The 23660-nt window shown below is 35.9% G+C and overlaps 2 protein-coding genes across 2 annotated transcripts; one reads left to right on the plus strand and one right to left on the minus strand.

Annotated features, from left to right (window-relative positions):
- Positions 1–12084: 12084 nt before the first annotated feature.
- LOC147867921 (uncharacterized) lies at positions 12085–15295 on the plus strand. Its single transcript, XM_087315834.1, has 5 exons — positions 12085–13148; positions 13896–13996; positions 14630–14713; positions 14891–15001; positions 15145–15295. Exons 1-5 carry the CDS (start codon positions 12368–12370, stop codon positions 15187–15189), a joined length of 1122 nt encoding a protein of 373 aa, XP_087171960.1. The 5' UTR covers positions 12085–12367; the 3' UTR covers positions 15190–15295.
- Positions 15296–19945: 4650 nt separating this feature from the next.
- Positions 19946–21727, minus strand: LOC147867922 (protein TIFY 10b-like). Its single transcript, XM_087315836.1, has 4 exons — positions 21542–21727; positions 21132–21291; positions 20258–20315; positions 19946–20146 (listed from the first exon to the last, which is right to left on the minus strand). Exons 1-4 carry the CDS (start codon positions 21605–21607, stop codon positions 20047–20049), a joined length of 384 nt encoding a protein of 127 aa, XP_087171962.1. The 5' UTR covers positions 21608–21727; the 3' UTR covers positions 19946–20046.
- Positions 21728–23660: the final 1933 nt, after the last annotated feature.

Below are 23660 nucleotides of genomic sequence, written 5' to 3' on the forward strand. Positions count from 1 at the left end.
ATTCATTTGAGCAATGATGGCAAGGGTTGGAACCTGTTAGGTGTAAATTCTTAGGTGTAAACGGAGGAATGGAGGGGTGTCATCTGTAATATAGAAAGTCTTCATTGTAGCTTGATTTCAAATTTTTATGGTAATCGAAGGAATTTTTTTGACATTCCCGTATCAAATTTTTTATTCTTTGGTGAAAGGTTGTAATAGCTTTTCTTATTATTTGTATTTGTTCAAGGATCGCAAAAAAATACGAGTGAAAATAAATGTAAAAAATAATAATAAAATCAATAGCTAAAAGAAGAAGTTTTGAAACTTAGGAGATTCGTCCCTAGGCTCCAAAGGACTCCATGTCCCCTACGACGTCTCATGTTTAGGTCCTTTAGACATCGAGCGCTTCTTCGTCTCTAGGTTTGAAGCCTAGAGACGAAACATGAGGGGGACAAGAACGCAAAAGAATAAACAAGGAAGAGAAAGGAGGAAATAAGAGGAAGCACGATGGGCCTTGATGTTGCTCTCGAGGAGGAGAGAGAGAGAGAGAGAGAGAGAGAGAGAGAGAGTTGACGATTTTCTTCTTTTTCTTTTTTTCCTTTTTTTATTTTGCTAGACATGGAGTGAAAGCATATCTACAAAAGTTTATGGGAGTACTAATGTGGCAATTTTCTTTATTGGAGCAAGTGGAAATTTTTTCCTAAGTGGAGTGTTCGTCTTGTCTTGCCTATTGGCAATTCAACATGTTCCACTATCCATGTAGTGTAGTTAGTGGGTGACCATACTCCATTGTCACACCCATTGTGAGTTGTGTTTTTACACACATTTATTAATATAATTGTGTGTTTTCACCCAAAAAAAGAGAGAGTTGATGATTTAAGTTGTCGTTGGAGCTACAACCAAGTGACCCCTGCCTGTTTCACACTTATCTCCCCCCCTACATACATAGTACATACCTAAGGACATTCACTACTCGTAAGCAAACGGACCTCCACTTTTCCCTAATTACTCTTCCCCATGCACTCACTTACATCTACATAATATATATATACACGTACGTGTCCACTTAAACCTACATATAGTCATATACTTATACAAGTACATATACATATACTTATAACCTCACATAAACACATAAGAACAAATGCAAACAGTTGGATACATATTCACCTATACAGTATACTTAGACTTGCTCACATACTCATACAACTCACACACGCGCGCACAATCATTGATACATATACATACATATCTATCTATCTATCTATATATACACACACACACACACATTTGCAAGCACATACACTTATATTTATTCTTACCCATATATGTACATACACTCGAAATATACATACATTTATACATATGCATACGTATAAGCACACATTTACATATATAGGCACATTTAAATATACCAACGCATCTTTCCCTGCATATAAATTTGCACATCAGCATCAAATCCGTAATTAGGCATAAATAAAAACACAATCTAAAATCCTCAAGGGCAATCAATGGTTGAAGAACATTCTACATTCGTGATGAGGGAAGCTACAAGCATTTGTTTTTTTTTTCTTGAAGATTCACCTTGGTATTAATGGAAAGATGACCAAAGGCTACAACGAATTCATGCAATAGATTCTAACCCCCATACCCACAGCAACCAACGTGTCAAGTATCCAAAGCCCTCACGTAGGGTTGTTCCAAGACGAGGGGCGGAAAAAGCCATCTTGGTGGAGCATATCTCCACTTTATTCTCTCTCTGAAAGAGGTGAAGACAGAGCTCTGCCTTTTTCCAAATTTCTCGATATTGTTGTTGTTTACGAATCACAACCTTAGGCTCACTAGTTATTGTCTCATATTGACCTCTTAGAGTATGTAAGGGCATTAATCATATCTCCTTGACTAACTCAACCGCATTCTGTTTTACTTTCTGAAATACACATTTACATCTAGCCTTCCACAATACCCAAACTACTAAAGAAGATATTGTAGACCAAACCTTGTCCTCTTCCAAACAACGGATTGTTGTGGTATAAGAGACCTCCAATACATGTCTTCCATCAAAGAGGAGAAGAAAATCAACATACTCCTTTTCATAGTTCTGCATTTCTTTAGCCAATATTCCCCATCTCACAAAACCCCATGTGTACACCTATTTACCATAAATAGGGAAGCTACAAGCATTTGACATGAACAAGCGAAAAATTAATCATTGTTATTCTTTGGAAAGAACAATGTCTTCTCTAGTTTAGGTCCTCGTGGTCCTGCTCACATTTCACACACATGCACATAACTTTACAACATCATTACCTCCCATCAAGCGTTTTAATGTGTTTATGAGCCTTCCACAACGTTCCTTGAGGTGTTGGTGACTAATTAGGTCGAGTTATTCAAGTGTCTACATTTTTCAATTGGGGGTTTCTTGTGTGTGGTACAAATCACGACTATTAAGGTTGAAATATCAAAACAATTCAACTTTCCTAAACTTGATTAGAAAAACAAAACATAATTTTATCATTCTATTGTTGTACATGCATGTGTTTGTCTATGTACTGTATGTGCACACGTATGTGTATATGATCATTTGGTAGATGTTGTATTGTGTTAATGCATTGTTGTATATTTATATGTGTATCATTATATTGTATACAGGCATGTCCAAGTGTATCATTTGTGCAAGTATGTGGTTGTGTGATAGTATATTTGTATAGGTGAATGTATAAAGTTGTATTGTTGTATTATATGGATGCATGTGTGCACATGGGCGATGGATTTTATGTTGTTTATTTGTATTAAAAGGACGAAAGAGGTAGTACAAAAGCAAAGGCATCAATTTTTAGAAAAAAACAATGTGGTGTCAAACCACAACCCTGATGTAAAAAAATGCATAAATATACCAAACAATTAGGAAGACAATAAGGTGGATAATTACCTCAATGGTAACCCAAAGGTGATGACATAGTTTGAGGTGGCATTGCATTATCTATTGTTGTTGTCCAATTTTAACAATGAGAATTAGTTCCAAAGAAGATGAAATGAAGAAAATGGAAGAGCAACCACCCATTCGATCATTTAATCATCTAAGATAGGAAAGTTTTAGGAAAGAGAACTATGAATCCCAAACATGGTAAAGGCATAAAAACTTGAGGAGTTGAAAATCAAATTTGAAGAACAACCAAGGATTGTCAAATTCATTAAACAATTGTTCTATTCTACTATGAATTGATTACCCTTGTAAGAAAATACAAAGCTATGTTCGTGTGAACATATGAAGACATCAAGGGGGTTGATCATAAGTTCCAAAAACACAAAATTTTATTAAAAAAACATATAATATCAACCGAGCAACAAAAATACCAAGTGAATCTCAACTGAGCAAAAAACACAATTTCCACAAAGTCAATTTTATCACTCTAGAAATCAAGCTACACGACTATTACAGAGAATATATGGTTTTCTTATTTTTCTAGGCAATTAGAGAGTATATGGTTCCCTTACCACAATCTCGACATGTGCCATCTTGTTGGGATGGTACCAGAGTATATAATGCATTGGGCTTGGTGATCCATTAAGGTGGATGAATTATTTTCTCATGGACTGGCTATTTAGGTGTGGGCATGTTGATTTGGCTTTACACTTGTCCATTTTAGGGCGTCTAATAGTGTATGATGTGGTAGTCCTCTTGATAAAACATGAAAGCAATAAATGTGTGATTTGGTTTAGGATCACCCCTTCACTAAACCAAATTGTCTCATTTTTTTTTCCAAAGAAAAGATACACCTTGGTATTATAAAATCCTTGGCAATACAAATGTTGATGGCTGGTTCGGCGAGAACAACACCACCACCAAAACAAAGCTAATGGCAACCATAAATCCATCCATCCATTCATGGGGAGAGAAGGACCTAGAAAACATTTTCAATTCTGCTTTTGCTTCAAACATGATGGCTGGTTCGGTTAGAACAACAACACCACCAAACCAAAGCTAATATGCCAACCATAAATGCATCCATCCATTCATGAGAGAAGGACCTAAAAACAAATTGTCTTATTTATTGTCCTTGGTTCAAGTAAGGTGGTGGAAAGCACTTCGAGATTCACATATAGCTTTCTCTTCACTCATTCTAATATATGGATCATGGCTCATCATCTATCATTACGAAGCTCTTCCAACCATCAATTTTCATGGTGTATTGATCTCCTTCTTCTCTCTTGTGTTTACATTGTTCATGTTTCCTCCTTGTCTTGGAAACGGTGATATCAAAGTTGTTTGGTTCCATTACATAGGAATACAAGTTTCAACCCTTGGAGAACTTTTCCATGACTCAGAGGACCAATGCAGTTTCACCACTCTTATGAAGCCATCGGTGCATACATAATTGCCATTTGAATTACAATTTGCAAGCTGCATTTCAACTTTGTTAATTTCAAATCTTGCTACTTGTGAGTTCTTTGGTGCAATGACAATCAAGGTTGATTGTTTGACATGATTTGAGTTGAAGAAAAATTTTATGGGACCTACCATCCAATGTGGTCTTACATGATGAACCATGTTCTTGTTGCGCAACAAACGTGGAGCATAATTGCATATATTGATAAGTGATATGGTAGTTCTTTTACTATACAACCTTTGTCATGGATTCAAGTTCCTCAATTACAATGACTATGCCAATTCTACCTAAGCGGCAGCAAATTAGATGGTATGGGAAGGATGCTAAAGCTCATGTATTGATCACTCTTTATGCGAAGCAACATATTGTTCCATACCTCTAATCATGCATTACTATAATACATGATTACACTACTCTTGCTTTTTTTAATGCAATGCATAATGACGCAGATGTTACTTAATTAAAAAAGCAACTTGAAGACATATATATGGCTGAAAATGAGTCAATGAATATGTATGTTACACGCATTAAGGATTTGAAAGGGTAACTCTCAAACATTTATGAAATCATCATGGATGCATTAGTCATTTCTATATCAGTCAATTGGTTCCTAGAATACTTTCAAAGCTTTGCTACTACAATTTGTTTGGTTACAAAAGAGAAATCCAAATATGTATAATTTTGATGACGTTATGTCTCTTTTTTTGCAAGAAGCGCAATCAAGAGTGAATAGAAGTGGTTATTGCTCGAGGGAACACAAGCACTTACTAATGGAAAGAGAAAGTATGTTCAACTTTGTGTTCATTGCAACTAAAATCTCAATCTTCCTCTTCACTTTTTCTTCTCTTGATGATGATGATATCCAAAAGAAGAAGATATGCAAGTATTGTTGAAAGGCTAGAAATAGCATTGACAAATGCAAGAAGGGAACATATAATAATTCAAAGAACAAAGAGATAATTATGCGATGGAAATGATTAAGGATGACAAGATATAGAGAACTAATTTGTAAATGATTAAAATTATTGTTTTTTGATATTAAGAAGGGAACATATAATAATTGAAAGAGCAAAGAAATAATTATGCGATGGAAATGATTAAGGATGACAAGATATAGAGAACTAATTTGTAAATGATTAAAATTATTGTTTTTTGATATTAAGAAGAGAGCATATAATAATTGAAAGAACAAAGAAATAATTATGCGATGGAAATGATTAAGGATGACAACATATACAGAACTAATTTGTAAATGATTAAAATTATTGTTTTTTTATATTAAGAATAGTTGAAACACAACCTTCTTTGTTTCACTAAGATAAACAACTACACTACCTAATGCAACAATTGCCTTCATGAGCACATAAAGAAGGAAAAAAAGCACGAGGTTTTATTGTAGTGACAAGAAATGTGTATGTGGAAATTAGAATGATGGTTGTGAGTTCAACGTATTGGTAGTGCTTTAATTTCATTGCCTTGTAAGTTTTTTTTTCATGGAAAGGACATTCATTCAAATGTATTGTGTGTATATAAATCCTATCGTTTTTATTTGTTGTTTGTTTTTCAGTGGAAATGTAAATCAATCCTATTGTTTTTATTTGTCTTGTGCGCCTCAATCTGAAGAGCGGACACCATTATTTTGTAGCTTGACTTTTGGTAGAAATGTAAAGCATTGTCGTGGACACTTAGTTGCATTATGTGTTAGAACCTTCTTGAATTATGTATTGGATAGAAGGGTTTTGGAATGACCATTTGATTTTCAATAAGGGAATCCTGAAGTATATGACACTCATATTTGTCTTTTTTAATAAAAGTGACATCAAAGTATATATACCTTGACCAAGAAAGAAAGTGTCTTGATGAACCATTGACAATTCAAACACTTCAGGGACATTCTAGAGCTTTGTATATTGCAACTTGTATATATTTGTTACGATGATTTATGTAGTCATGAGTATGTGCTATCAATGCTTGTTCATACGTGGAATCTCTCCCAACCTTGTATCCATTCACAATCAAATGTATGATTCATGTGGTTGCCTTCATTTGGGAAATTACTCCAACTCATGTACACAAAATAAAACAAAGGAGCCACTATGTATTGTACAAGGGTCCAAATAAATCCCCAACTTTAGGTGAGCACTTCCCTTGGAAACACAATTTTAATTGTGCGAATATGATAAATGGAGTCCAAATGAAAGGCTACTTCTACATGCACATGAGCTCGGGAAGATAATGTCCTTATTCACAATAGATGTGGTTGGTGTTTTATGTCGTTTATTAAGTTTATTATAGAAGGAAAATAATTGGATTAAATGCAATTCTATGATACATCCTATAGAAATCTTATGATTACTTTAATTTCATGTAACTTGATTTAAAAGGAAACTCAATCATTTCATCACATACTTACATCCATTAGAAGACACTACATTTATTTGGTTAAAATTTTCATAAGAATTCACCATGCCAACACTAGTGATATTGTTCATGCTTTTTAAATATTGGATATTTATTTGCTTGGTAGAACCATGGATGTTTTATGTTATTTAGTTGGTCTCCCTCTCAATCTACAATATGATATCCTCAAAGAGTTTCCATATCATAGTGCTTCACATCTTTCATAGCTAGTCGCCTCGACATTTGATTGCTTCTTATTTACTTAGGATAATAATTGACCCTCGAGAGAAACATAATATAGATGTAGTTGTCGTTAGGTCACCAACCCAATTGAATACCTATATATTATCAATTTATTCCATTGATCAAACTTTATGCCAAATCCAATCATACTCGTTAGGGATATTAGAATGTGTAGATCGTATTGCCAATGACTATTTTACTTACCCACCATGAACTTTGCTAGCATCCCAACTATTACCCTAACATCGGCATTGTGGATCATAGATACAAGAGACGAGTGACTAGAACTTGACATTGTTTTCTCATTTCATTATCTTAGATTGATATCCATTGTCGTCAAATTTACAATACTTTGTTAATGCGAAAATTTGATAAACAAATATTTTCATCCCTTTTATACATTTATAGTTATCGATCGAAGTGCATCAAACCCAAATCATTCATGTTTGAGTGTGACTTCAACTTCTTTGTTTGAGGTCTTCAATATTTGCTTCTACACTTCTAATTAGGATGAAAACATCCACGCATATCACAAGGAAGAACTATATGTTCACTTCCTAAAGTCACTTTCTCCCATGATGTAGTGGGTCATATCTATTGGACACCTCCTAATTACATTTTCTGTGAGGAATCTATCCATTAGATCATACATGTAAAATAATTTGTACCTATTTAGAATTTTTTTCTTATAGGTCCAACACACCACATTGCCTTGACCTTAATTATTTTTTCATAAAAAATATCCTCCATTGGTACTAAAAGAGTCCACTATTAAAATGAATATTGCATGTGAATGTGGTTGCATTAGGGTTTAGACCTGATTTCAACATACATTTGGTTTAACATTGGACAACCATATATCCATCGTGGTTTATTCCAAACCCTTTTATCATTGCATTCCAAGATGCAATGTCCCTTGCAGGTTACACAACATTTTGCATATAAGTCGACTAAACTGCTTCCAACAAAAAGATCTTTTTCATATCCTTTCAGTATGATTTTTTACCTTCATTGAGAGCATAAATGCTACTACATGCTTTTCAAACAACAACATATATGCCATAGTCCACATGTATCTTTTTTAATTACATTTTTTCTATATAGTTTCCTATGTGTGAGCTATATCCACAAACTAAGAGTCCAGTAATTAGTGCATTCCATGAGATGCCATCATGTTTAGACTTATAAAAAACCATGCATGCATCTTGAAGATACTCGTATTTGGCATACATGTCAACCAACATACTAGCAATAAACCTATCATTCTCATATCCGGCCAATCAGATCTAGATACGTATATTTTGTCCAATGATAATATGGCTTACTTGAATGCACATGGCTACCATTAGATTATAGAATATGGCCCATGGTTGATTTTCTCATGAACATTTCAAGATTTGGAAACTTCAACTCCGCACTAGTAGGCGAGAGCAAATTAAGTCATATTGGTTGCCAAGACAAGGTCTTGAACTAGTACATACACATTCTCATTCAACCCCATATGGTACTGACTTCTAAGCATATACATATAGTTGTTCGAGTTCTCTGAACTTTTACGTGTATAGATCAAATTCCAACTCTTCCATGGATCTCCATTTCAAAGTCATAAAGGCCATCATATTTTGGGGAACCAGAGTATTAATCGGTTCTAGAATGTACAACAAAGCCAAATGTACATGTGTGGTGAAAAATTAACATAATTCCACTTGTGTGAATATGAAATGTATGAGACGAACAATTATATGATAATCACACAACTTAATATACAAATCTTACGAGGATAAAAACAAAAGCAAGGCTATGCTATGAATTAATGTCAACCAAACATGAAAACCAATGGAAAATAGCTTATGTAGTTTTAGATCATTTCATGATACATGGCATGCATGACAACGCAACTATGAGAACATGACGTAGACCTTATATTAACTTCGGTGAATCAGTCATGTGACACATATAATACACACCTCATAGCTACAATCTCATCACAACGACAATAAAAAGATCATAGAATACAATGTAAGGGGAGATCTAGATTTAGAAGATAGAGAAAGTATCCACTGTTTTTTAAATTATTATTATTATTATTTCAAAACACGAAAGACAAAAATTAGGTAGAAAACAACTCACCTCCCCAAAGCAAAAATTAGTTATGGATAATGGTACAACTATGATAAATTAATAATTTAGACAACACAACAACATGACATTGACCGTCCTCCCAACAACAATATATATTAATCTTCCCTAGCATCAAGCTTTTCTCCCAAGTTTAACACTTGGGGCCAAATACATGATGAAAATTTATAGCAATGTATGACTATCATATTGGAACTACCTTCGTTCTTGCAAGATCAACAATATTAGTGCAACCAATAATTTCATTCGTTGTGGCCCTATTATTGACTACGTTGTGAATGGACCCAACAAATCTCACATCAACACAAACATGTTTGAATCAAATGGCATATGTTGATTTTGATTAGAAGCAATTAAATGCGTTGTTCAAATCCAACCTATCCTAATGAAGTTGGCGGTAAACTAAATTTCCGATTTGTAACTAAAGAATCAACCAAGCTTATCTGTCTTTGTGGAAAATGTTGGTAAAACAATTACCAATGCAATTGATCATTTCCATTCAAGATGATGGTTTTCCTACTAAGGTAAACATGAGGATATCTTGGAGGTGTAAATGTGCATGTGGTGTTTACAATCATTCATACAATCCAAGAGTTATTTTTACTCTTAGCCTTTTTAATATTTGAATTGAGTCCGAGCCATATTTTTGGCACGAGTCTGACATTTGGTTATATGGACATTCTAGTCTTCGCTACAATACATTTATATTAGTGTCGCCTCTCATGACATTCTTGAGCATATTAGTGCCCTGTTTTTTGAATGTTTCTAATTTGACATTGTCAAATAAAAAACACCATTAATCACATTTAGTTACATATTTATCTTATCTTTCCATCATACTCGTGAGTCGTGACTCAAAAATCCTTAGATTTGCACTTGTTTCGTTAATGAAGAGACTCATTGAAGCAACATGTGATGAAGCTCGGTCCATCCAAATTTTGGAATTTTTTATTAATCCGTAACACACTTATATATTTGACTATACGTATGGTGCTTTGTGATTCTCTATTGAGGAACAACTCAAATGGTCATAATATTTGCATGATCATCGTAAGATTTCTTCTTCCATTGATAATTTGCACACATACTTGAGGATTATTGCATTCATATATTGTTTTCCATGGTATATTTTATTTTAGATTATTCACAACCTCGGTGATTGACATGGGACCGTATTGTTGGATGAATGACACATGGTATACTTTTTTATTAAGGTGGCCTTTTTAGGAAACCTAGTTTGTAAAGCCATATAAACATAAGCTCTTTTCATTATTGTACAACAATAACAAATTTCATGTTGAAGTTTTATTTTAATTGATATTCCTTTATGAAGGTTGTATGTTCTTAAACCATTTATTAATGTGCAAATGCGAATTGTTCTACTTCTCGAGAAATCCTTTGCTTATCTACATACAATTCTTCTTAGGTTTACGAAGGTTAAATAATCTCGATGTTCGAGGCATGAATGCATTGCAGTGCGCGTTGCACGTAAAAGAAAGTTGTCAACATGATGCAATGAGATATTGACTCATTGTTAATTGCTCACATAATCAATTTGTGACAAATTGGTCATTGTCTCATTTACGTATATAATGAATATATTGGCCAATTGAAATCTTCAACAACATTTCTTGGACATATCATGTGATTACTACATGTTGGGGTTCTCAATTGATTCTATGGGCTAAGGTATTCCTTTGGAGAGTTGTTGTTAGAGATTTACCATTGGGGAATGCATTAAACAAAAGAAAGATTGCTAGTGGAATGCATTTCTTTTGTTCAGTGGAATTGAAATGTAATAAACATCGATGTCTTTCATGCCCTATGGCTAGAATGGTTTGTGGGTGCATCAAATTAGTTGGATGTTTATGACTGGTGCAACAATATATTCATTCAATTGTGTTTTTGGCATTTGCACATGTGGAGAGTAGTGGAGCGATACACCATTTCCAACTTTTTTTTTGAGTTCTTGAGGTATTAAGGGCTATGGTTCAATTGGAATATGTGGAATGCATTTATTTTCAATAGACAAGTTGGAGGAAATGCGTTGCAAAGTTAAAAAGGACTTATTTTGTAGCAATTGACAGGTTTAAAGAAGTCAGGGAATCTAAACCACGAAGAGAGACAATTGTGCAAGGGGACATGTCATCATATTTTGTCATCTAAATTGGTGTAAGGGGGGGGTGGGGTGGGGTTGAGCAAATTTGTAGTATTTAGATTCGCGGGGCGCTAAAGTTTGTTGTAAAGCTAGTCATGGAGGTGTTTTCTTTCGTAATGGAAGGCATTATTTACGGAGAGAGAGAGATTTTTAATGTCCACGAGAGAGCGATTGTGAGAGGCCGGGCCCATTATGAGAATCGAAACGAGAGAGAGAGAGAGAGAGAGAGAGAGAGAGAGAGAGAGAGAGAGAGAGAGAGAGAGAGAGAGAGAGAGAGAGAGAGAAAGAGAGGTAGAACGAGAGAGAGAGAGAGAGAGAGAGAGAGAGAGAGAGAGAGAGAGAGAGAGAGAGAGAGAGAGAGAGAGAGAGATCCCATGTATTTTCCATGTAGTAGCAAATTGGGTGGGGTGGTGGATCACATGTGATGAATCATGATGCAAACATAGGCTTTTTTGGCCACTTAACAAGTAGAGAAAGAAGAAGAAGAAGAAGAAGAAGACAAGTCGTTGTCCGGACAAGTGTGAAAGCGCAGAAAAAGTCAAGCCCTAAAAATGGAGTGAAGAGCAAGGCAAAAAAAGAAAAATCTAAAATCTAAAAAATAAATAAATAAAATAAATAAATAAAAAGAAGCAGCAAGAAGAAGAAGCAAAGGAAGGAGGCGGCGCGTTGTAGAAAAAAAACAGAGTAAGTAGGGAAGGAAGCTTCGCTCTGCCATCGCTATCTCCGGAAGCGACAGCTCTCCTTCTGCTCTGCTAAACCTAGTTTTTCCTCCTTATGAGCAGGAAATACCCTTCTCTTCCCCTCCCCTTCTCTTATATTGCCCCTCTTCTTATGTATACACACACGCGCATCTACTAAACGCTTCCGCCATCGCTGTCCAAAGTCGACAGCTCTCCTTCTGCAACCCTAATCTCCCCTCTGGGAAAAACCCACTTTTCTTATATATATATATATATACATATATATATCTCCCCTCTCCTTATCCTAGGGAGTTATATACATACCCTGACCTGGTTTAATTTTATCTGACTGATCTTGTTTCGTTTTAGAGATCCCCATGGCTCATCTCTACCCTAATTATTTGCCTTTTGGTGACGACATGAATTTCCATCATCATCAACAAAGCAAAGGTTTGATCAACAACAACAACAACAACAACAATTATTATAATGGCAAACTAGGAAATTTGGATGAATCAGATAATATGGTTCATGCGGAAGATCAGAAATGGAATATGGCGGCTGCAAGGCTAGCTATGAGCGCCAATATGAGAGCAAAATTTGACAACAAAAGTAATGACAATAATAATGCATCACATGCCAGTGTTAATGGAGGGGGGAGAGTTATGGCTTCTTCTCTCAACAATAGTGATAATAATAAGAGTTCAAAGAATATATCATCAAATAGTAGTAATAGGCCAAACTCATCTGGAGGAAAAAATAAGCATAAGGCCAATTCCGCTCCTAACCATAATTCAGCCCAGAATGAGATTGTGAATAGTATGATAAACAAGATCTTGAATATGGATATGAAGCAACACAATCATCATCAAGCTGTCGACTCCTATGTTCCGTCTTCTCAGAAAGGGATTCTTTCACATGAAACCATAGGTTCGAAACCTAGTGGGAACATGATGACTAGTCAGAACTCACAACAAGGAAACTCCAATTCACAACGAGCAAATCCTAATTCTCCAAACAACTCTACACCTGTGGTAGATAAGAGATTCAAGACACTTCCAGCCTCAGAGAGTTTGCCAAGGAATGAAACACTTGGGGGTTACATCTTCGTATGCAACAATGACACCATGCAAGAAGATCTGAAACGGCAGTTGTTCGGTAAGTAGTGGAAAGTATTGTTTCTCTATTATATAAATAATAATTTCGTGTGCTCGGTTTTTGACATAATCTGATATTTGTTTTTATGAGGATTCAATGGATGGTATCAGAAGATTCTATGTCTCTAGTATATATATATATATATATATTTATTTATTTATCCCAGCTTTTACATATGTAATCAGTTTGTTCATTGCATCTAGATTTCTATGTTAACCTTTGAAACCTATTCATGGTATCACAGAGATCTATTTCAATACTAATGGGCTTTGTATTTGTGAATAAGATTTTGTCTAGGCTTCTATGAGGGCAGTATTATATATGTCTATAATTTCTTACTAGTTTTTCATGGAAAGTACAGGTGTTTCTAGAATGTTGAATGGTAGTAATGGCTTCTAGAACGTTGTCAGATGATTATGTGGCTCTTAGGGTTTTCCTGATGGTATTAAGAGGTCAATTGTCTTTAAAGTTGTTTTAAGGTTTGTATCCTCAGATGATGGTATCTGAGGATCGTGTCTCTAGATGAGGATTCTATGTAGTTGGATTCTTTAAGCGAAGTTTGTGGATGATTCGACGGTTTTATGCATTGGAATATGAATCTATGTCTCTAGTTTCTGTGATTAGTCTTATGTTGATGGCATCGTATGTCACTAGGTTTTGTTAACAGGATTAATAGATGGGTTTGATACAGTTATTATGGATAAATGAATATATTCTGATTTGACACTTTCTTTCTTCGAACTGCAGGCTTGCCACAAAGGTATAGAGACTCTGTCCGTACAATACAACCCGGGCTGCCATTGTTTCTGTACAACTACACCACCCATCAACTCCATGGAATCTTTGAGGTTGGTTTTCTTTCCCTTCACAATATTAATAAATTGTGCTCATGGGGCTTTGGGGTTTTAGGACGTTTCTAATATGGGAACATGCCTTATGTATTTCCTTTAATCATTTCTATGACACATTAAAAGTGAGATCTTTAAAGACTTGAAGTTTTGCTGGTTGGTTGAATTTGTCCTATGGAGTCTGAAATTGAGTGAAATATTGGGCTGAGCTTTCTATGACATTTGATGTATTTTTGGCAAATACTACTGGAAACTTTCATAATTCGTTTGAAATATAGACTCATTGAAAGATTTTTTGGCCAATTGCCCGCTGATCTTTTTATGACATTTGATGTGTTTTTGGCAAATACTACTGGCTACTTTCATATTTCTTTTGAAAATTTTCAATGAATCATTCAAAGATATTTTGGCCAATCACCCAGTGAGCTTTCTATGACATTTGATATGTTTTTGGCAAATACTACCGGCAACTTTCTTTTGAAAATATTTCAGTGAATTATTCAAAAATATATTGGCCAATCGCCTGAAAATCTTTCATCTTAAAATGAATACCTAAGATACAGCTGCAAATTCTTCCTTGTCCTTTGGCATTTATTAGGGATTTTGCATATTCTGACATAGTTGCTCTTACAGGCAGCAAGTTTTGGCGGCTCGAACATTGATCCTACAGCATGGGAAGACAAGAAAAACAAAGGAGAATCAAGATTTCCAGCACAGGTTTGATATATTATTATATGCAATCAATATCTTTAATATTTTGATGTCATATGTGTTTAGGATTTTGGGTTTAATGCTAAAATGTAGTAATTACCAATACAATTTATTTTTGGCATATTTCTTTGTGTTTCATGAGAATTTGTTTCAAAGTTGATGGGACTTCTCATTTGAAAATAGGTCCGTATCCGAGTCCGAAGAATGTGCAAACCATTAGAAGAGGATGCATTTAGACCAGTTCTTTTCCATTATGATGGTCCCAAGTTTCGGCTACAACTCTCTGTCCCTGAGGTAAAGTGTCCTTCTTTTCCTCTTAACAATATCCAATCCAATTTTGTTTTTATTTATAACGATCTCTTGCAAATCTCATTTATATTGTTTTTCGCTGTTGTCATAGTTCATTTGCAATGATAATATTTGTTTTGTTTATGTAGACGCTCGCTATTATGGATTTGCTGTCGCAGAATGGATCTGCATGAATCTTCTTTTTAGGCTGAATTTTGGAAGTAATTTAATCCTTACAAAAAAGAGAAGGAATATCATTTCTGCCCCCTTGGGCAAACTGCTTTGTTTTAGATACAGAGGGGGAAAATAGCGAAGCACTTACTGGACTTTTTTTTCTACTTTTTCAATTTACCAACAAATACTTGGTAATATATAACAATCTAAACAATGGGGTCATTTCGTGCAGAAAATGTTGATTGAGATCCATGTATTATATATATAATATTGAAGACCTACATAATAGTCTAGGTCTCCCTCTGGTATATAAGGTTCAAAAGTTGTACTTGTTAGGCCAAGATTTTGTATAATGTGGCCCGTGCAAAGAGAGATTGAGGAATGCAGAACATTTTGGATCTTTTTGTTGACAATCTTCAGAATAATGTATAAACCATCTTGTGTGAGCAATAATTTGAACGTCAAACAATAAATCTGATGCGTTTTATGTGGACACTTGACTTTTCCTCTGCATGATTGCTTACCTTGTTACAATGTTTGTAAGTGTAGAAAGAACGCATCTGATGTGTTTGCGCATTGTGTCAGGCAAAGTTTCCCCCGGGAATATTTTTTAACCTGGTTGGCCAAGCAGGATTTTGTGTGTAATTTGGCACATTGCAAAAGGATGAGGAATATACAGCACCAGCAATCATATTCTTTTTGCTGACATAAATTTGTGTGTAGCCTGCTCTATATGAACATTAACTCCAAATGGAGCAAGAAACTTTTTAGTTGATTTGGTGACTCTTCCTCAACATGATTACTTTGAAAGCAATGCTTGTAAATATTGAAATGATGGCATGGTCTTTTACTAATACAATCATTTTACATAATGATGTTTGTGGTTGTTGAGGATGGATTTATACTTTTGCATAATTACTTTGAAAAACGTGCAATTCTTGTGAACGTTGGATTGCTTTAGTATTTTGTAATAACCATTGAATGTTCATAACAATGAACTATCAAATCTGAGAGCTGCCCAATAGAAATAGAAGACTCCATGATCGTTGGTGATAAAAGAAAATGCCCCATCATATGGATGTTACTAGCAAAGTTAGAATCTGTATTGCTGTTTTGTCAATTTATACAAGTTTAATGCAGAACCAGTTAAAGAGTGGATTTGAGCATTGGATGAACACACCTTCCAAGAATTTCTGGGAAAAAAGTAAATGTCTCTTACACAGGATCAGACAGGAGGATGCTGCATTTTAGAAGCGGTGGAGAATAAAAACGTAGATGCTGTATTAAAATTGATGTGTTTCCACAACAAATAATACAGTTTTCCTGACTGGCCGTTATGATAGATTTTCGAATCTATAGAACTGTCAAATGCCATGAAGATTTTTACAATTTCTTTGAAAAACTACAATTTGCAAGCAAGCTTGAAAATGTTTTTCTACAATGCTTCATTGTTGCCGAACATTAGATGTAATCAATAGCCGAGTTTCACCAAACCATTTTTACTGATAATTGTAAGAAGTCATAAAATGAATGGCTGTCTTTGCGAGAAAAAACTGAACTTAGGTGCAAATCACACATTTCAGAATGGAGGAAACAAGAATAGAGATGTATGAACCCTGAAACCTAAACCCTAAACCCAACCACCTAATTGGAGTGCCCTCAAGTGCTTAATTGTTTCTTAAAAGTAGAATAAAGCCGTTAAGTTAGAAGTAAGCCTCATTCCTAGACTAAGTTCTCTAGGTATCGATACTTTAAAATGAGCTCATAATTAGAATTGATGCCAACCTCGACATCAAATTATCAAACTTGCATTGGACAGGTTAAAATCTCTCTCCAGATGAGAAAGAGGTACCTTTGATCAATAAGTGACAGTACAATGACAGGAGATTTGAGTTTGACTATACTCTAAAAAACATAACAAGTTTGTAAAACTCTATAGCATTTCTTCCCAGTTGTCTTACATTGTGAGCTGCCAAAACCATTATGTCTTGTGTAATTTGTATATGTATGTGTGTGGGGAAGTGCATCTGTGAGCTTGGAGTATTATATACTCCAAGTATGTGTGTATGAAAGTACGTTTTGCGAATTCAGGGTATGAACAAAGCTTAAACTACAAAAGAAAGAGCTCGTAAAAAGGAAACAGATGATGCAAGAAGATAGTAGCAAAGAGATGAGATGCCATTGAGGACAAAGCTCTACTTTTCGATGATTTGGTACACATCCCATTATTGTAATCAATTTTCTCATGGGCCAAATTTGGTCTTAGAAGACGTTAATATATCTTTCTTCTTACAAGAAAAGAATCTATGAAAAATCAGGCAGTGTTAAGAAAACCTAACAAACCAAATTGAAATTTGTTTTATGCTAGCAAATGTCCTACATTCACACCCACCTTGTTCAACATATCGGAAGTTATTTCTCGAAAGACAGTTAATTAAGCAAGCCAATATCTTATGCTCTTCTTTCTCTCGACTTAATATCCGATGTCATATCAATGCAGCAATTTACTTTTAAGTTCTCATAAGAGGGATGGTATAATAGATAATGAATTATAAAACTTTCTTTGACTTGAGTAAGAGAGAGAGAGAGAGAGAGAGAGAGAGAGAGAGAGAGAGAGAAATCAATGAGTGATAAACAGAAATAGGAAGGCATGACATGAGAGAAAAGTATAAATCTACATTTTCAACATGAGCAGGATTTGGACATTCCTCTAACGCGATAGCTTGATCCACATCTCGAGTCTCTCTCTCTCTCTCTCAACAACTGCCCACCCAATTGCATGACAAGCCTCGAGAAGATGGATAGATGTATAATAAACCTTCAGAAAACACTTATAATTTGATAAACAGGCACATGCTTATGAGGAAGCACAATATTGAGATTGATTTATACTACCTCTTCATGAGCAAAGACTTGGCCAATGCCTGATGATATTGTAACAAAAACCCCAATGCCAATCAATCAAGCATCCACAACTATGGCATTCTAATGCAAAATGATTGTGTCATGTTCCCTCATCAACCCTCCTTACTACAACTATTGTAGTTTCAGTCTTTTATCACCTCTTTCTTCAACTCATACAAGGTTAAATCGGCCATCTAGGGGCCTTCAACATGGACAATTGTTTGACCACACAAGACTACAAGGCAAACACCTTATACATGCAGCATACTTACCCCTATCCTTGCACAAATTTTTAATAGGGCCTTTGTGGAGGCCCTCCAACACATGGACCATGCACACGGTTGTGCCCATCCATAAGTTAGGAAAACCCCTTTAACTAGGGAACTATCAAACTATCATGATTGATCACTCATTCACCAAACTTTATGTATGTATTGGAACTCAACAATTACACTGAGATCAAAGAGATATGAGCCATCGGCCATGCAGGATTTAGGAGAGCCTTCTCTACCAGAAGCAGACTACCACTGATCACATCCTAACATTACATTGCTTGCTGAAACAAACAAAGATGCAAAAAAAGTGATTGCATGGATGATTTGAAGATTTCCACAAGGCCTTTGATCTTGTACCAAGGGAATGCCTCCTACAAAAACTCCGTTTCATGCTCTATATAAACAAGTGCTGGGATGAGTTGGGTGGATATCCAAGGAGACTATTGGAAGTAATCCCAAGTACCATTAGTGTGATGCAAGGATGCTCACTCTTCCCAGCCTCTTTCAACAGTACATCAACAAGGTAGCAGACTACATCAAACATGGAGGTGGCATGAAATCAGCATATTAGGTGGACTCATCCACATTTATCTTTACGTCGATATGATATAATCTGATCTCTGAGTCTCCAACAAGTCTACAATATTCTCTCAATGCCTCAGATTGTGCTTCCTGTGAAAAAAGGCTTACAATAAACCTAAGGTTTTTCCACACATCTATACTGACTCACCAACAAGCTATCTTGTCTTCATCCTATCAAGAGGGCAAGTTACCCATCAAGGCCAATTATATGGCTCCAGTCCTCCCCATGTCAGGTGGGCACAAATAGAGAATCCACAAGTCATGATGTCATGGTTGATACGTAGCTGAATTGGTAGACATCCCCAAATTTAAGCACCAGCCGACAACACCATTATCTCTGAACAAGAAAATCACACTCATCTGACCCCATTCCCTTGTCCACCATTCAGGCCATTGAATAACTAGTCTCTCAATAGGAGAGACATCAGCTATGCATGTTTCATCCCAAACAAGTTTGCAGTCTCAATACACATTCTAATGCATACTCCTTCGTAAACCATATTTGAGTTTGCTTTCCTACAGATTCATTGGTAAAAATCTTGAATGACAAGAGTTTCTTACCAGCACACACAACAAGATAATGCTTGACTTTGAACCCATGGATCATTATTGACCCCTAAGGAACAATAATAAAATCTATGTCTCATAGTACTAAGCCATCTTTTCTATAAGCTTGCTCCACCATGTTTCAAATCTCACTGACTAATCCAATTATTTTACTAGATAACCAAGCAGCATATAGAGACCGAGTCCCATTAATTTAAAATAAGACCATGCATAATATACAGATTAAAAGTGATGACCTTCTCATCTCCAGCAGAGAAACTTACCAACTTACCTATATTCATCTAACTATCATGTATGGAATGATTGAGGTCGTATTTTTTTGAAATACTTAAGACAGTTTTCATATATATGGATAGATAGATACATAGAAGATTATGCCAACCACGATCAAAGAATATAAGTATGGAAGGTCGTTTGCTTATGTTAATTCGAGACAAAGGGCTGGACATAAAATATAATAGACATCTTGGTTCAGAATGAGTAGACCGAGGTGACCATATCAATGCAAAGTTGACATCAGCATTAGTCGGCCATTGTCCTTTTCGCACTCTATTGACATGTTTCATTCTCTGAGGAGAACTTTGCCTTCTTCTCCAATGGACTGTTAGTGTCCTCTCCAGACGCAGGTGACTCTAGCTTGGCGTGGACTCTGAAGCAAGTGAGCCACATATTGATAGAAGGATTAGAGACCACTTTGGCATTATATTAATTTTGTTCTGCATTTGGCACTTAAGACCCTAAGAAGTAAGGTGTTTTATACCTGTCTTTTCGTTTCTCTAAGAAGCGGGCGAGGGATGCTTTTCGTGCAAAAGGCAGCTCTGCATATATTCACACCAGATATAACAACCAATTTCTGCATATTTTTTGCATCTCCAATTATGCATACCAGATGAACAAGAAGCAAATGAACCATATTGTAGAAGTATCCCACTACTTAATGACAATGTATGGGCATAACTAGGACTATACCATTACAATATGTGAATGTGTGGCCACGACCTGAGAGTGCCCCATCATGATACATGGCTATATGTACTGCCGTACACTGATATTATGTAGCATAATATCAGTGTATGGCATTGAAAATCATGAGTGCTACATTACACGATGTAGATGCACAGGGATATAATACAGATACATTATGTCAATATGGATGCATGCTTATAACCAAGAAGAAAGTACATCATTAAAACATGTCGATGCATGATCAGAATGTATAGGTCCGCACTCCATTACATCCACAAGAAGTCTTAGAGCTTTTCTCAATGTTCATGGCATATTGTAGATTTGGACCTAAAATTAGACACAGCTATAGGCAAGGCTCTGCCTACCTAGCCAAAGAGAAGTAAAGATCACACCTATAGAACCCCATAACGTTGAACCTCTTAAAGATCCAAAACCTCCAGGGTTGACATAAGGGAAAAGGGGCAAGCCTTGTACATGGCACTAATAAAGGCCTAACGCATGTTGTCTATATTTAAAAATTCTAGTGTTATCTATCTCTCTCTCACTCTCTCTGTACACACACACACACACACACACACACACAAACCTTGTGGGTGTACACAAGCAAAACAAATTGCATAATTGAATAAGGGTGGTTACAAAGACAGAGGGAGAGAGAGAGAGACAACCAGCTTGAGATCTCTTGCACACAATTTGTTGTTTCTTTTCAACATGAGGAGCAGGGTTCAAAGTGGTCGAAGGACGGCGAATACGATCATCATCATTCCCATGATTGTCACATTTACCATTTCTCTGAGGATTATTCAGAAGAAACATGATGGCATGAGCCTGAGGAATTCAGCAAGGAAATAGTTATTTAGAAAACAGAAACAGGGGAGAAAGAATAGAAAGGAATAACAGGGCATACATACATACATACATACATACATACATACATACATACATACATGCATGCATGCATGCATGCATAGGTACGTACATATATACTTACATACATACATACATACATAACAAACATAACATACATACAGAATATATGTATGTATGTATGTATGCATGTATGTATGTATTGTATTACCTTGTCTGCAGGGACATCATCGTAGACATTGACTGTGCCAGAGTAGAAAATGGTGAGTTGGGCCATCACATGTGGTAACAAGAGGAATGCTCTGTTCTCAGTATTTCTACCTGTTTTCTGTGGATAAAAGCTCTTTGGAATAGGAATACTCGTTCTGCCTTTGAAGAGGGAGAGAGAAAAGAAGAGGAAGGAGGAGAAAGGAAGAAGAAGAAGAAGAAGTGTATGAACGTGTCTAAAGTGAGAGAGAGAGAGAGAGAGAGAGAGAGAGAGAGAGAGACTCACTAATTCCTCCTTCCCACTCACTCCTCTTCCATCCTCCCAAGAAGAAGAAGAAGAAGAAGAAGAAGAAAAAACACAGCACATAAACGTGCTTGAAAAATGATGTGTTTTATTTACATTGTGTGAACAAATATACATGAAATGCATGTGGGGTTCCTTTGGACCCCACCCACCCACCACCCCCCCCCAAGCAGGACAAGCCGAAGCCGAGACACGACTTTTATGCTTTGCGTGCCGATGCCTTGTAATCAACATGCCTCTCGCATCCCTCGAAACCCGACTCATTCAACACCGACTTTACATATTCATATATCTGTTCATGGGACGACTCTTGCCAATGGATGTGCCTCGACAGTGTGTGGCCTCGCCTTTTTCTTCCTCCCGTGACCCACCAACTTTTTTAATGCTTGGTTTGTTTTGTAGGTGTGGCATGTGAATCATCAGGCACGTAGACAACAACAGTGTTTGCTTTCCTTTGGACTAGCTCACACTGTAGGATCTTTGCTTCTATTTTAAAGCCGGAATGCCATTTATGCATGGCTTTGTCGTCTACATTAAGGTGTGCATCCACAAAACGCTGATAGTTGCACTCGTTAAAAGGAGTTTTTTCGATGAAAATTAAGTGGACCATGTGTGTGGTAGGTAGGAAACCTTCCGAAGAGAAGTTAATTGTGAACCCAAAACATAAAGTCCTACTTTATATAAAAAACTGTGTGAATGAAGATAATAGAAAACCCTATTCCTCTATTTATTGTGGTGAAATATTTTTGTACGAATCAAATTTTGAAATACATTCAAAGAAACACGAGATACATGGTTTTTGTTCATGTGCATTTGCACAACTTTTTCTTATTATGTGTTTTTGAATAGGAGAAGCACATGGGGCAATTGCTTGACATTGTGATTGAAATGTCTTGTCGTGGGTTTTGATTAATCCATCATGTAGAGAGAGGAGAGGTAGGTGAGGAGGGAGAATATGTAAAAAAAAGAGGTAAAGGGAAAACGACTCTCGATTAGGCCTCAACGTGCGTGGAATGTGGGGCCATAGCTTAGGGATCCAATTATCTTGTTAGCATTTCTTCGCGGCCACAATTTCATTAGTTGCAGGTTGATAATGCGCGAAGGGGGGTGAATTTGCATCTTCATATATAAACCTCCAAGTGTTACCTTGCAACTTGCATACACAAATAAAGATTCTCTACATTGACTAATAAATACACAAAGGTATCAACATTAAGGTTAACATTACAGATTGTACTAGACAAAGATTCTATCCAATTACAAATAAATAGACCTTGTGGTTTAAACTTTAAACTTAACATTTGCATAATGAAAAAGCTTGACCCTAACAATGAACTAAACAATATAAATACACTAACACAACCTGGATCATGGAACATTCTCAAATAATATAGTAACTTTGTATTAGATTGAAAACAATTAACAAAAAAACATTTTCATTGGAAGCAACGTTATTGGCAACATGAAATGGATATAATTAATTACGAAAGAATATGGAATTGTGAGAATTCCGTGAGGACAAGCCGAGTCTAAAAAAAAGTTGCATGTGACACAAATCCCTCATATAATCATCCGTCCATTGCGCCACACGACATTGTTACCCACGTTATGGCAAGTGCTTCGATTAGCCATACAAAGTCATCGTAGACTATTTCGAGACCAAGAAGTGGTTACATACTAATTTCAATGTGAGTCGTTGCGTAATATACTTGGATTTCCTCAATTTTCTCACTCCCAAACAAACATATGGTTGGATTGGTGGGTTGCATGGTACAGTCCTACCCCACCCACAAAATATAGCCATTGTCTTTGGTAATTG

The sequence above is a fragment of the Azolla caroliniana genome, unplaced genomic scaffold, assembly GCF_043228905.1.
Source record: "Azolla caroliniana isolate FFs.n. ecotype wild unplaced genomic scaffold, voAzoCaro1.0.p SCAF_2, whole genome shotgun sequence".
In the NCBI taxonomy this organism is placed as follows: domain Eukaryota; kingdom Viridiplantae; phylum Streptophyta; class Polypodiopsida; order Salviniales; family Salviniaceae; genus Azolla; species Azolla caroliniana.